The sequence below is a fragment of the Zeugodacus cucurbitae genome, chromosome 3 (genome assembly GCF_028554725.1).
Source record: "Zeugodacus cucurbitae isolate PBARC_wt_2022May chromosome 3, idZeuCucr1.2, whole genome shotgun sequence".
Lineage (NCBI taxonomy): Eukaryota > Metazoa > Arthropoda > Insecta > Diptera > Tephritidae > Zeugodacus > Zeugodacus cucurbitae.
In genome coordinates, this window is record NC_071668.1 from 57,757,716 (window position 1) to 57,772,548 (window position 14,833).

The window sequence follows — 14,833 nt, forward strand, 5'->3', positions numbered from 1 at the left end:
AAGTTTGAGAAAGTTCGCTATTCCAAATTGTATTGGCAATCTTTTTGTGTAGATTGCTATAAAGAGTTGATTTGCATCAGTAAAATATCAATTGTGTTTGTAAAAAGTTTGTGAAAATGCAGTTATATAAAAAAAGATGTCAAAACGACGACAAATTACTTATGTCACTAAAGGACAAATATTAGCAGAATCAATGCTCCTGGCAAATTTCTGGCTTTGTGGGATTCAGAAAGAATACTGTAGCAAATTACATAAACAATTTCGGAAAACGGTTCTTTCTCCCGGTAGAAAAGGTCTGGAAGAGTCTGGAAAGACGACAGTGGGCCAATACAAGCTCATCCGACGGTCTTGCCTACTGAATCACTTTAAATCATCGTCAAATATTTAAAAGGATCTTAATGATGCGATAGGAGTGGTAGTGGATGCATCAACGATTCTCCGGAGACTCAGAGAGGCAGGATTTAAAGGCCGACGTCCTCCGAAAAGTACGTTTTCGAGCGAACGAACGTAGAAATTGTATGGGCGAAATAGTTTAGATATTGATCGGTTGATCAGTGGCAGACCCTAATTTTCTAGAATAAATATCTTTGGATCAGATGGTATCCGATATGTATGGAGAAAGTCAGACGACTTTTCCTTATTTTTCTTCCTTATTTTATTTGACAAAGTTTGCGATTTTGTGACTGAAATAGAAACAAAGCCGTTGGCATGGCATGAGAACAATCCCGATTTAATCCCAATAAAAAAACTTGGGGACGATTATGAAGAACCAAAAATAAATTAATTCCGCTCTTTTGAGAGGAGGTATGATGACATTAATTACAAGTAAAAAATATTAAAATATTGTAGTATTCGTCTTCGAATTTCGAAATTGATCTGAATGGAAATGCCATTATAAATTGCACTATGCAAGTTACCAAGCTTTTCTTCTTATTTCAATAGTACATAAAATTTTTCGATCAAGCTTATATGACAGATGATATAATTTTCAAAGTTGGCTCTTTGAAAAAAATATTAAGAAATATATTCATAATATTTTCGAAGATTCAACATTGATTTTTGTAGATTATATCTTTTGATTTCTCTTGTCTATAATTAACAACAATGTTTTTCAATGTGCTTATTTTCGAAGTTTGGAAACAAATGTTTAGGGGATAACTTCGAAAACGGAGAATGTACTTTTTTTACTTATTGCTTGATCTCTCGAAAAAAAGTAGTTTAGTGCAATACACAGCCGAATGTTGTACAGCGTAATATATACATACGTGAATGTATTTTGATAGTATTATATTTACTTTATTTTTATAAAATTGAATTTCATTTATGAAAATAATTTCAACGACAACTTATTAGTTAAAAAGTTCACACAACTTCACATCAATATTAATGGGAGTACCAAAATTAAAACATTAAATTATTCCATACATTTTCAGCAGCAACTCAATAATTTTTAAGACTCTTTATATTCCCATAATTCATGTCATTATATTATTTTGTTTCCACGCGATTTTAACCCCTGCTTAATTGTTACAACATAACTCTGCTTACAACTCTTTGCCCAAATCAAATAGCAAAAGGTTGTGTGCTAGGTTAATTACCCTCATATATTCAATTTATTTGTTTGTTAAGCCGTATTTAATGCCTACAGATTAGTATAAAAGCGCGGAAATTTCTAAATAACTTTCACTTTGTCATTATTTGTGTGCGCTTTTTAATGAGTTTATTTGCGCAGATAAATATTTGCGGTGGAAAATTATTTTATTTGAAAGCGAGTAATGAAGAGATATGAAGTGAATTTTATGCAACTTTTTAGAGATACGGTCATATGGTGGATTATATATGAATTATATGAGTAGAAATGAATTCAGCTGTGGCTGCTTTAATGTGTTGAATGAATTTGAATTTGAATTTTAAAGGATTTTAATTTATTTTTTTTTTTAAACCTGAACACATATAAATTCCATCGATGATTTATATATTCATACAAATTTCTTTAAATTCCCCTTTACTGCCACTGTATTCCTTTCATAACAAACATTTGCTTTTAATTTCCCTAGCAAAGACCAACTTTTCTTAACTTCCACATTGTATTGCCTAAATATCTCACACATACATACCCACTAACACTTGCAATGTCTAACGACTTGAATAGTTTAACTTGTTGAGTGCGTCATTGTTGCTTTACAAACTCAAGTTAAGCACTACAAATAATTTCCATGCGAAAATTTTGTAGATTAAACGTGTTGCGGTGGCGTGTAACAAGTGTACTGCCGAATAGTAATTAAGATAAATAACTTTGCGTAAATATTTGACGTTATAAACACAAACCAACAGAGCGCGTTTACATTTCAAATTAATGGGTTATAATGTAAGTTAAAGCGGAAGTTGACAGGATACTTGTCTATAAGAAGACTTCCTGTACTTTGCATGAGCAAATAAGAATACTCACCCTGCCAGCCAAAGGTGGTGAAAAAGCTGGTTAAACCGAAGTTTTTTAAACCCACAAAAGTGGTAAAAAAAAGTGGTGAGTTTGCCATAGGCCAGCATAGCTGCTTGTGAGTTTTTTAACCACTATTCCCCTCACACGTACGAATACAAAAACAAAACAACCCAAACGTGTGCGTTGGTGTTAGTAATTGAAGAAACATGAGGGGAAAGTGGTTAGGCCTGGCTGGCAGGGCAGTTTAGATAATTTAGATTGACTATATTATATTGATGATGGCTTCGAGTAACTGTCATTTGTGAGGAAGTGGTAGCTACAAAACACTAAACTGATTGTACCGGCCTCGACCTCAGCAGAAGTCCTTATAGTCTACTAGTTGCAGGAAATACGCAAAATTTCAAAAGAAAAGTATTTTTCTTTTTAGAAGTCTTTAATTTAACTTTGATTAATGACCTTGATATTACGAAGTTGATTGAGTTTCAGACCCTTGTGAAACATTTTCTACTTATAAATTTTAAACAGGTAATTTCATTTCAGATATGAATATTATATATCCGCACAATACAAAAAGGAAACATATGTCACCATAGATTCGTTTTCGTGAACATCTCAAATGGAGTTCCATTTGTTATGTCATAATTAAAATATACTGAATTAGAATCTGTAGTACCAGATTCCAGCATAAGAAAATACATCAAGCTACTTGGCTGTCTCCTGATCGAAACACGCGGAACCAAATCGATCACGTTGTGATAGACGGAAGACATGTCTCCTGTATTTTAGACGTGCGTACGCTCCGAGGACCAAATATAGACTCGGACCATTATCTGGTCGCAGCGAAGATACGCACCCGCCTCTGTGCAGCAAAGAACGCCCGTCTACAAACACAAGGAAGGTTCGACGTCGAAAAGCTGCAATCGCAACAGACAGCCACGAAATACTCTACTCGACTTGCACTCCTGCTCTCTGAGAGCACTCATCAGCATCTCGGTATAAGGGAACTGTGGAACGGCATCTCAAACTCACTGCGTACCGCTGCAGCCGAAACAATTGGTTTTCGGCAACGACAAAAAACAAGCTGGTACACTGAATGGCAGTGAGAGTACAACACCAGGAGATGGCGAACCCGATCCCCAAATCGATGACGATGGAACAGATGTTCCATTACCCGACCATGAAGAAATTCGAATAGCAATTACCCGCTTGAAGAACAACAAAGCAGCGGGGGCCGATAGATTACCGGCAGAACTATTCAAATACGGCGGCGAAGAACTGATAAGGTGCATGCATCAGCTTCTTTGCAGAATATGGTCGGAAGAAAGCATGCCTGACGATTGGAATCTCAGTGTGCTCTGCCCAATCCATAAAAAGGGAGATCCCACAATCTGCGCCAATTACCGTGGGATCAGCCTTCTAAATATCGCATACAAGGTTCTATCGAGCGTACTGTGTGAAAGACTAAAGCCCATCGTCAACAAACTGATTGGACCTTATCAGTGTGGCTTTAGACCTGGAAAATCGACAACTGACCAGATATTCACCATGCGCCAAATCTTGGAGAAGACCCGTGAAAAGAGGATCGACACACACCACCTTTTTGTCGATTTTAAAGCTGCTTTCGACAGCACGAAAAGGAGCTGCCTTTATGCCGCGATGTCTGAATTTGGTATCCCCGCAAAGCTAATACGGCTGTGTAAGTTGACGCTGAGCAACACCAAAAGCTCCGTCATGATTGGGAAGGACCTCTCCGAGCCGTTCGATACCAAACGAGGTTTCAGACAAGGTGACTCACTATCGTGCGACTTCTTTAACCTGATGCTGGATAAAATTATAAGAGCTGCAGAACTAAACCGAGAAGGTACAATCTTCTACAAGAGTGTACAGCTCCTGGCGTACGCCGATGATATTGATATCATCGGAAGCAACAACCGCGCCGTTTGTTCTGCTTTTTCCCGCATGGATAAGGAGGCGAAGCGAATGGGTCTGGAGGTGAATGAGGACAAGACGAAATATCTCCTGTCATCAAACAAACAGTCGGCGCATTCGCGTCTTGGCTCCCACGTCACTGTTGACAGTCATAACTTCGAGGTCGTAGATAATTTCGTATACCTGGGAACCAGCATCAACAACACGAACAATGTCAGCCTCGAAATCCGGCGCAGAATAACTCTTGCCAACAGGTGCTACTTTGGACTGAGTAGGCAATTGAACAGTAAAGTCCTCTCTCGACGAACCAAAATCAAGCTCTAGACTCTAGCCCTGAAAGTGTTCGATGCAGTACCCGCCGGAGGAAGCCGAGGAAGGGGAAGGCCTCCACTCCGTTGGAGGGACCAGGTGGAGAGCGACCTGGTTACACTTGGGATCTCCAACTGGCGCCGAACTGCGAAGGAGAGAGAGAGGTGGCGCACTATCGTCGATTCGGCTATAACCGGCTAAACGGTTGCAACGCCAATCACATACATACATTAGACATCGTAGTGATATTATCCACAATAAGAGATCGAGAGATATTATATTATTCAAATGAAACCAGAGTTTAGAAGTGACATGATCTCATCACCCAAAGCATTCGAATGATAGCCACATATGAGTAGTAGGAAGCCTTAACGCTTGGCTGGTCTGGCAGAAAGACTTAAAATATGTAGTAAAAAATTAACATTTCTGAAACCAATAAACGCACTAGAGCTCTTGTGAACCATAAGGGGCTTGAGACCATGCAAGAACTATCTTCAGCTAAGTGTTCAACAAAAGCACACGAGGCTTGGCTGAAGGATCCATTGTTAATCTGACCATTTCCAGTCTGATATAATGGAGCAATAATGTCTATATGATATAATGGAGCGTCAGGTAGGGCAGTCACTAAATGCCGGAGGGTACATTGCGGCAAAAGTCGCTGCTTGATCAAAGCTCAGTGCGAAGGTGGGAGGAGCAGTCTTCTGTTCGAAGCACTCAATCAACAACTGCTTTAAACTAGGAGACCACTGCAGTGTCTTCCAGACATAAGTGACTGCAATCAAGGTAACAGTAGATATAATGCTCCGTAGTGTGACCTCATTCAGAGAGGTATGTATTCTCTCCGACAGCAGTGCTGCAATACTAGCATTGAAGTTGATGACAGTGCGCTCTAAGATAGTTAAGTAGTGTCTAACTTACTTATCAATAGCTTCTAGCTACTTTGCTATCCGACTTGCGTGGGCACGCTGTCACTGCGGAATCATTGGAAACTTCAAAGCGGATACAGTTGCAAGAGATTACCCTAGCAACATTAACACCGGAATGGGAGTGAGTTGACAGTCCAACAACCGCTGAACATACATAGAATGAACTCGTCAAGCACTGAACAATAACCAGCAACTTTTGGCCCGCTGTGGAGTGTAAAAGGTCCTTCGAATTTCTTTCTGTCAGAAAGATTCATGTCGACTCTATCATAGGTGTTCTTACTAGACACTTTCCAATAGGTAGGACATACGGTCAGACTAGGGACCTTGGCAGATACAAGTTGCCAAAACTGTTTGGAGGCTGAAGTTGAAACATCTTGGTAGGTACACATTCGGCGAATCTAACGAATTGGCTATAATTGAGATTAGCCAACTCAATAAATTGTAATAATTGTAATAAGACTACCATTAGGACTTTTTTGGTACCACAAAGGACAGTATTCATAACTATCCAAGTGAAATCTTTCAGCCATGCTTATTTATAGAGGCACTCACATAAATTTTAAACTTCATATTGCTTGTTAGATTCGTTTAATATCTATGCCTGATGAGAAAAGAAATTCCAATAGTTGAAGGTTAGGTATCGACCAACCGCTTTAAAACTCTCACAAATCTATACTTTATATGTATATGGAACTATTCCCACTAATTCACTTGGATGTTTGAAGCTGTGAGATCCAAGACTTTACAGACTAGATCTCGCAAAGGAGTCCCTGCGGAGGTAAGAGATGTTGAAATTATTTTTTATCGCCTTCTTTCAAACAAATCGTGATATTACTAGCATTCCAAATAATATAATAATCATTCTGTGAACACATCTTCGATATCAAGACTAGAAACCTTATTTGAGGTTATGTTCTAAAGTTGTCGGTTTGTCACAAAAAAGTGTAAATTTCTAATTAAACAGCAAAATTTTAATTTATTAAAGAATTCATCAAAAATATTTCAACACTTACGAGTATTTATTAACTTAAAATAATTTTTCAGATTTTATAAAATTAAATGTTATTGATTTGATTCATATTCACTTATACACAATTTCAAGCATTAAAGCGCACTACACAAGATAGCATTATAGACTTTCACTTGCACGTTTCGAAACTACTCGCCTATGAAAAAAAGAATACTGGAAGGACACTTTCACTTTTACGTAATTATAAATACTGAGCAACCTGAGCGAGGCATATAACCCTTTGAGCAACACTTTTTATACTGAACAAAGCTGGCTGATAAATGCGTAGTTTATATGGTGCGCCGTTACACATACATAGATAAATACATACATATATAGATATATGTATATGTATATATATATGTGTGTATGTGCAGGTGGTTATGCGATTATTATACTCCAATGTGTGCGACTATAATTAGACATGAAACGAATGCCGCGAAATGTTGCCTATGTGTGAACATTTATTTAAATACTGGCCGTTGTGAATAGCTGTGTGTGCGTGCCTTTACACGTCAGTACACTCTAAGTACAATTTAATTACTCATGTTTAGAGCATGTACTCGTACTAGAGTCACATGTTAAACATTTATACAAGATACAAAAGCGAAATGACACAATTATGAGTTTGTATGATGGTGTGTACAACAAGTAGTATTAAAATGTAAATATGTATATAAATATAGTTATACATATACACTTGCATTTATCTATCTATACGTCGAGCCTTCACACAAGGTTTTTCCGGCGCGGCTGGACCGTTAAATGTTCGCACACACTATGCATCTATGTACATACATATTTACATGTAAGCATATATAAGTATGTCGTGTCTTAGTAAAATCTGCTTTAATGCGCAAGCTGACTAGCTAGGTGCACAATTTTATTGAGCTTATTTAGTTTGTTGGCTTTTTAGCGGGAAAATCCTTTCTTAATCATATCTAATTTTTTGTGACATAGTCTAATAACAAAATAACGGTTATGTAAAGGCTCCCACACAAATGTTGTAGTTTAATATTAAACATTTCGTTAGACAATATCAAATATAATAATCATGTATATATATACAATGGGGATTCAGCAGATGACAAAAAAAGATTTTTGTATGCATTTTAGCTCCTGTCGGTATGAGCTCCTTTCGGTATCAGACTACACTATGTCTAAGGTAACCGGGTTTTTTCCAGAGGTGTGGTTTCGGAATAGTCATAACACTGCGCAACACTCGGCTGATAATTTATATTCTCCGATTTTCGAAGTTAGCCTCAAAAATCGCAATATATGTTTTCGAAGCCCGAAAAAATCCTTTTTTTTAATAATTATTATTGGGCCTAATCATTGAATCCGCAGCGAATTCGATTTCGATTCGATAAGTATTTTCGATCGAAAATTTTGATGCAATCATTCATTTCGTCGATAAACTGCTTTACCACAAAATAAAAATGTCAAACTTCATTGTCGACTGTAAGTTTGACAGGTTTGAAAAATTAAATTGTCTGGAATTTTTATTTCGTTTATATAAATATTTGAAATGGATACAATCGCGTTAAATTTAAGTGATAGTGATAGTGAAAATGAAAATTGTGTAAAAATTCGTCGTGAGCGCAGAAATTTAAGAAATAGTTCAAAAGACACATTGGAAATGGATGATTTTAAGTAAGGATTTAAGCTAAAAAAGGAATACATAACTTCATTTATATGTATACGTATTTACAGTTTCATCAAAAATTTTCGCGTCAACAAAAGAGCATTTACATATATTTTAAGGGAATACGAAAATGTATGTGGAAATGATAAGAGACAAGGTTCTCTTTCCCCGAAATTAAAGCTTGCTGCATGTCTACGTTTCTTTGCCACAGGCAACTATCAACATTGCATTGGAAAGGACTTCAATTTAAATGTGGCCCAATCGACATTCTGTGGAATATTGGAAGAAGTTCTTAACTGTCTTGAGTACAGGCTATGTTCGAGGTGGATTTCTATTTACATGACTCACAGCGAAGAATTGGAATCAAAAACCTTTTTTTTTTTGTCAAATCAAAAATTCCAGGCGTGACAATGGCAGTTGATGGAACTCACATAAAGATAATGGCTCCAAAAAGAGATAAACATCTCTATTATAACCGCAAAGGATTCTCAAGTCTGAACGTTATGATTGTGAGGCTTTTATAATTATCTTTTAACTAAGTGTTTATATTCGCTTTTTTGAATGTACATATATATGTAGGTGTGCGACCACAAAATGCAAATACGTTACGTATGTGCTAAATATCCAGGCAGTAGTCACGATTCTCATATATGGGATTTGAGTGACATGAAATCTATCAGCGCTACCAATTATCGGAGAGGAAATGCAAATTTAATATTAGGTGAGAATCCATTGATAAAAATACCATCAACTAATAAAAATATACTCATTAAAGGTGACAAAGGATACCCTCTTCAACCGTGGCTTATAACTCCATTTAGAGAACCAATCACATGCCTTAGAAAAAGAAGATTTAATACGCATCATGCTAAAGGCCGCTGCTGTGCATTGCATAATATTCGTTTGAATTTTAATTCTAACGAAACTTTTAATGAGCCATACCTGGATACAACTGAAAATGAATATTCCATCGATGATGACAATGATTTAGATGATATGCCCACCGACGAAGCAAGTAGAATAAGAGATAGTTTTTTAGATATTTTTTAATATACATGTTGAATTCATTTTTATTAGACTAAGTGAAAAAACATAAAAATTCATTAAAACGAAATGTTTTGTTAGTTCAAAAAAACTTATGGCTTATTTAAATGTTCAAGTTCTAGTTCTAAAATTTTCTTTTTGGTTTCTAATTTATCTATTGCTATTTTTTCCATGACGGAATTATGTCGCTTCATTTCCTTTAATTTATCCTTTTCAGTTTCATTAAGTTTTCTAAGCCACCTATTTGTGTCGGACTGTTCTTTAATATATTCTTTTTGATGTTTCACAAGCGTGTCCTGCAGTTTTGAAATATTTGTCTTCATCCATCTTGTTTGTTTTGTTCTTTTTATGTGAAGTACAGAAAATATCGGCATCCACATTAGATTCTATTGCCTGACCAAGAGTCATATGTGATGTAGGTTCAACCAATTCAATGTCAGGCTGGGAAAAAATTGACTCAACTGGTCTCTTGCTAGCACTACTTGTTGTAGGAATCTCATCAGGGATATTTTCTATTGAAGTGAGTGGTAAGCATCCAAAACTGTTAATGCCTTTTAAGCCCTTCACTGATGTATTGAGTGACAGTATAACACTCACCTCCTCTTCAAGTGAACTTAAAGAAACTTGACTGAAGGGCCCACCACCTGTTCCAGAAATGTGTTTTGCATTTTTTTCTTTGTTGCAAACTTAAAATCTGTCCAAACCTAGTTATAGGTTAAGAAAGAAGTTTAATAGCCGATAATTTACAAATTATGATTTTTCATACCTTCTTCCATCCAGTTCTGTCCTTGATTGGAGGACCTAAAGCGTTCAGTTTATTTGATATTTCTTCCCAAAAACTATTCAAATCGCCTGGTGCTCTCTGCGAAAATCCTTTCGCTATGTCGGGGTGTAACTTCATTTAATTTACTAACACTTCAAATTGTGTTTTATTAGTGTGTTTTTGTCTCTTATCTCTAAAATTTCAATGTAAAACATAATTAAATGCGTCATTAACAATTTTTTATATAAATACTTACAAATTTTCCATTTCTTTAAAATTTCCGCAACACACTCACCAACGGATTGATTTCGATGCAAATTTTCGATATTGCGGTATCAATGATTCCGAAATTAGTGACATCTATGTGTCGCGGAAAGCATTTTATCGCGTCGGTAACTAAGTTCAATTCGATCGAAAATGTGACTATCGATACGGATTCAATGATTCCCATGTAAAATTTTTCGATCGAATCGAACCATTTTTCGATCGAAACGGATTCAATGATTAGGCCCATTAACTACAAGATATAGTTACTAAGCAACCAGAATACGGATCTTATCTTAATTTAATAGTGTATAAAATTTTTGGATCAAGTTTATATAACAGATGATATGAAGGGTCAAAGTTTGACCTTCGAAAAAAGTTATATATCGAAAAATACTGGACTCTTTTTTATAATTTTGTCATATAAGTTTGACCGCCTTTTTGAACTTCGAAACCAGAAATTTCTATATTTGAGGCTAAATTCGAAAATCGGTGAATACACATTTTTTACTAATTACTCAATCACCCGGAAGAAATAGTTTGGTCCAATACCAAGAAAAAAAGTATACTTTGTTGTATAGTGTAATGAACAGACTTACTCCGGAAAAATTTTTATTGCTAAAGTATGGCCCCCATTTCTGGAAAAAATTGTAGAAAATTGAGCTTCTGGGCTGGATTTTATTCGAGCCAACCGAATGAGGCTGTCACTTTCCTGAAATCTTTTTTAAAACATGATGGCAAAGCCTTATCTTTATAAAAAGGCTAAATTATTGGACTTAACATTAAATTACTGGCATTTCATTTCTTCTGGAAAACCACATCTCTTAAAAAACATCTTTTAATAGAATCACTTGATTTCATGAAGATATGTGCATATTTGCTCATATAGAATACTGAATAAAGTCATATGGAAGTTCGAAATTCATTATATTAAGCACATATACATATCTAGGAGAATTCGAACTATGTTTAGCACTAGACCATTTTTGTCAGAAAAAAGATTTAATTTGATTAAGATATCTTACAGATAGAACGTTAATTTCGGTATAACGTCTCCATACATTGATTTTTGAAATCCATAATTTTGGTACATGAAAGCTTGTTAGTCCTATTTCGACAATTTTGAAGTGAGTGTCAACACACATAATGCATAATTTGAGCTAAAGTTTAATCCGATATTTCTTTTCACGTTTTATTTCTCCATTGTAAAAATAAATATATAAAGTAAATAAATCTAAAGAAATTCTAAATGATTTCAAATTGGAAGTAGGCTTATTTTTCATCCGATTTTTAAACTATAATACGAAGGTGTCAGGAAAATGTTATGTACTAGATTTGTTTTATTTTGGTCGCCTAGTTTCGATGGTGCCATGCCCATTGTCAAATCATTAAACCGTTTCTAATAAAAACCTGCTTATTATCTTTACAAAAATATTTAATAATTCTTAGTTTTTTCGTTATACCTTTACCGAACTTTATATAGACTGATTATTATCCGATTTAACTCTTTATAATGTATGCAGAAATTTTGGTTAGTTTTTCATATATTAATCTATTTATGGTACGCTCACTTATCACATTTTTGAAACACAGATGACGCCTCTATTGTGTTATAATATATATAGGATTCACTAGGAAAAAATAAAGATTTTATTTTAGATTTGATGATATTTAAAAATATTAGAATCCAATGGAGAAAAAATAAAGTTTTCAGACGAACTATATATTAGATATTTTATCCTGTAGTATGTAACCGCTTAACTCGACTTGAGCTATTCTTCTTTGGAATAGAACACTTTATCAGATAATGAAAATTAATTTACTACTCACCAAGCAAACTAGATTAGATTATTGATTTGTGTAATTGTGTAAATGCTTACCTGAAAAGATAAAAAAATTTATATAGAATAATAGATTATTAAAATATTAAATTAAATATTAAAAAAGACAGTTTAATGGAATTAATAATTTTAAAAATTTGTAGCCTTGGCTATGAAATTGTGAATCAATTCCGACAGATTTTGAAAAATAGTTGCCACCATTCTGAAGAAGCAAAAATTGAGAAAAAAAATGTAATAAGAAAGTTTCGTATTGAAATAAGGCGTTGAAGTGAGTCCTATCCAAAATTTTCAGAAAGCCTGTAATGAAATAGGGATAACATTTATCAGATAAAACAGAGTAAAATGACGTCAATTATATAGGTGAATGTATAAAGGACTGCATTAATAAAAATATGTTTTGAAACAGAGTTACCAGTGAAACTGATAAACAGTGACACTCACAAATCTTACACTGTGTGAGCCAAATTTAGTGAGTTTAAAATGAAGTGTTTTGGGTTTAACTCAAACATAAACAAAGGGAAGAGGCCATTTGGGTTGGGGTTGTCATTACAACCTGCAAACGGAAGGCTTTTCAGTAGAAATACTTCTCGACGAAATATTTTGGAATATTCTCCTTTAAACAGTTTACATTCCAAAAGTATTATCATATTGCTTTAATTTTGCTGTCAACCAAAAATAAACGCAATAATTTTTCACCTCGTGTTTTGGTAGCTAATTAGGTTTGGCTAAGCTAAGTGCTGCCGTGTCTGCTAGTAAATACACATTTACAACTCTCACCCCGAAACAAGGGTAATAAAAATCAAAAACTGTGAAGGCAGGCAGTAAATAACGCAGACAGGCATGAACTATAATTTTGGTGAATATTTAGGTTTAATGCTGATTAGATTTGACGCGGGAAAATATATGCACAGCCATAGCAATATATATTTCAACAAATAGTAATTTAAGGAAATTACAACTAGTTGCACCTATTTTCGGGAGTTGTGTTAAGCAAATAATTAAGTTTTGCTCCGCCATATGTGTAGAGTAGTTTTTCTGTTTTTACTTTTTTTTTGTGTCTTTGCTTCTATCGACACTTTATCGCATTGTTCATAGGTTATAATCTAATAATTATTGTTTATCGATAAGTGCTCAACAGCAGTGTCATCAATTTCACAATTTTTTCTACACTCAATGTGGTTTGCCATGACGTATGAGCGATATGATATGGCCTGTTGCTGCTTATCGCTGAGCTGTGGTGGTTAGTTGTGTTTGTATGTTTGTCCAATAAGTTTATATATAAATTTGTTGTTTGCACTGCTAATCAACAACTAGAAAGTCGTAAGTCGTACGTCACAACTAATCGCTTTGCTTCTGCTGTCAATCATTGTTCTTTTATATCCAGATTTGAGCGTTTTATTTATTATATATACGTACATAAATACGAGATTAACTAGCTTTGCTTGGATTTGTATTAGATTTGTGCATTAAAACCAGATTTACTAGCGTACGTCATGCATTTATAGGATTATTGAAATCAATAAAGTAGTTGGTCTAAAGTATTTGCAGGAATAATAAATCACATTGGCAGTGCGCAGTAGTCTGAGTATTATAATTCAGCAATCAGTGTTGGAAGTAATTAAGAGGTTCTTACAAATAAATAGAAGGCCACAAATCTTTATATTGAATATAAGCGAAAATCCTTAAATAAGATATTGATGAGCAGCAGCCAGGTCGTGTTCGATTTTATACACTTTTGGTAGTCAACTAATGCCGGTATTCGGCTTGTCACGATTGCCTCATGTGTATAATTGTCACAATTATCAATTAGTTACTCTGTTAGTCAAGATGTATCATTTTGGTATTCTGGCAGATACAGTCTCAAAAATATTCACTGATTAGTGACAAGTGCAATAACACGATCAAACCTGGTTTAAAGCTAGTCACAAATTAGAGACTGATATTGCTCAATTTGAGATGAGATAAACTCACTAGTATTCCAAAGAGTCACTAAATAGATTTCACCACAGATTAGTCTCTATTAGAGAATTGAGACTGCTCGCAGAATACCGGCATAAGGATCCTGCTGCCCACAGCCACCGGCCATAGGCGCTAAAGAGTTCACATTCGATATATATATCTTGAAAAAGATATAGTAATCCGAATTCGACTTTTTATTTAAGGATTAGCACACATTAGAAATTAAATATATATATACTTTATTAAAATTTATTTTTATTTTTTAATTTATGTGAAACCAATACATTTCTTTTACTATATACGAGTATTGCATTTGCATATTAATCGCATTTGGTTAAAGCTCACTGAATGAGATTAACATTGCATTACAACTTCATTACTTTATGCACTTTGTAGCAATGAAGCTACCTAATTATTTATAACGGCTTAGTCGATATTGACAATAATTAGAATAAACAAGTAAAACTGAACAGATTCAATTAAATTATAACTGCATAATTCACAAATATTGAAGTGGAAAACAAAATAAAATAAAATAATTACTTTGTATTTTGCACATTAATTTACGAATTCTCTATGAGCATATTTAATGGTTTTGCTATTTCATAAAATTTGCATATACAAAGTAATACTAACCACTAACAAATAGTATGAGACTATTAGGAAATAATTAATAAAACATAACATTTAAAATTGGTCATCTA

At 34.6% G+C, this 14,833-nt stretch overlaps 2 protein-coding genes across 3 annotated transcripts in view; one reads left to right on the forward strand and one right to left on the reverse strand.

Moving 5' to 3' along the window:
* The window catches only part of LOC105217309 (short neuropeptide F), a 168,259-nt gene that overhangs the window by 81,104 nt on the left and 72,322 nt on the right, over positions 1 to 14,833 (reverse strand). Inside the window, exon 1 of one of the 2 annotated variants that reach the window (XM_054226489.1) lies at positions 6,618 to 6,849. The exons of the other annotated variant lie outside the window; for it this stretch is intronic. The gene's annotated coding sequence lies outside the window, so the exon portion shown is untranslated. Of the gene's footprint in view, positions 1 to 6,617; positions 6,850 to 14,833 lie in introns of those variants that run through there. 2 annotated transcript variants of the gene reach the window in all.
* LOC128920336 (putative nuclease HARBI1) lies at positions 8,471 to 9,308 on the forward strand. The gene is made up of 3 exons (XM_054227425.1): positions 8,471 to 8,767; positions 8,838 to 8,979; positions 9,034 to 9,308. Exons 1-3 carry the CDS (start codon positions 8,573 to 8,575, stop codon positions 9,306 to 9,308), a joined length of 612 nt encoding a protein of 203 aa, XP_054083400.1. The 5' UTR covers positions 8,471 to 8,572.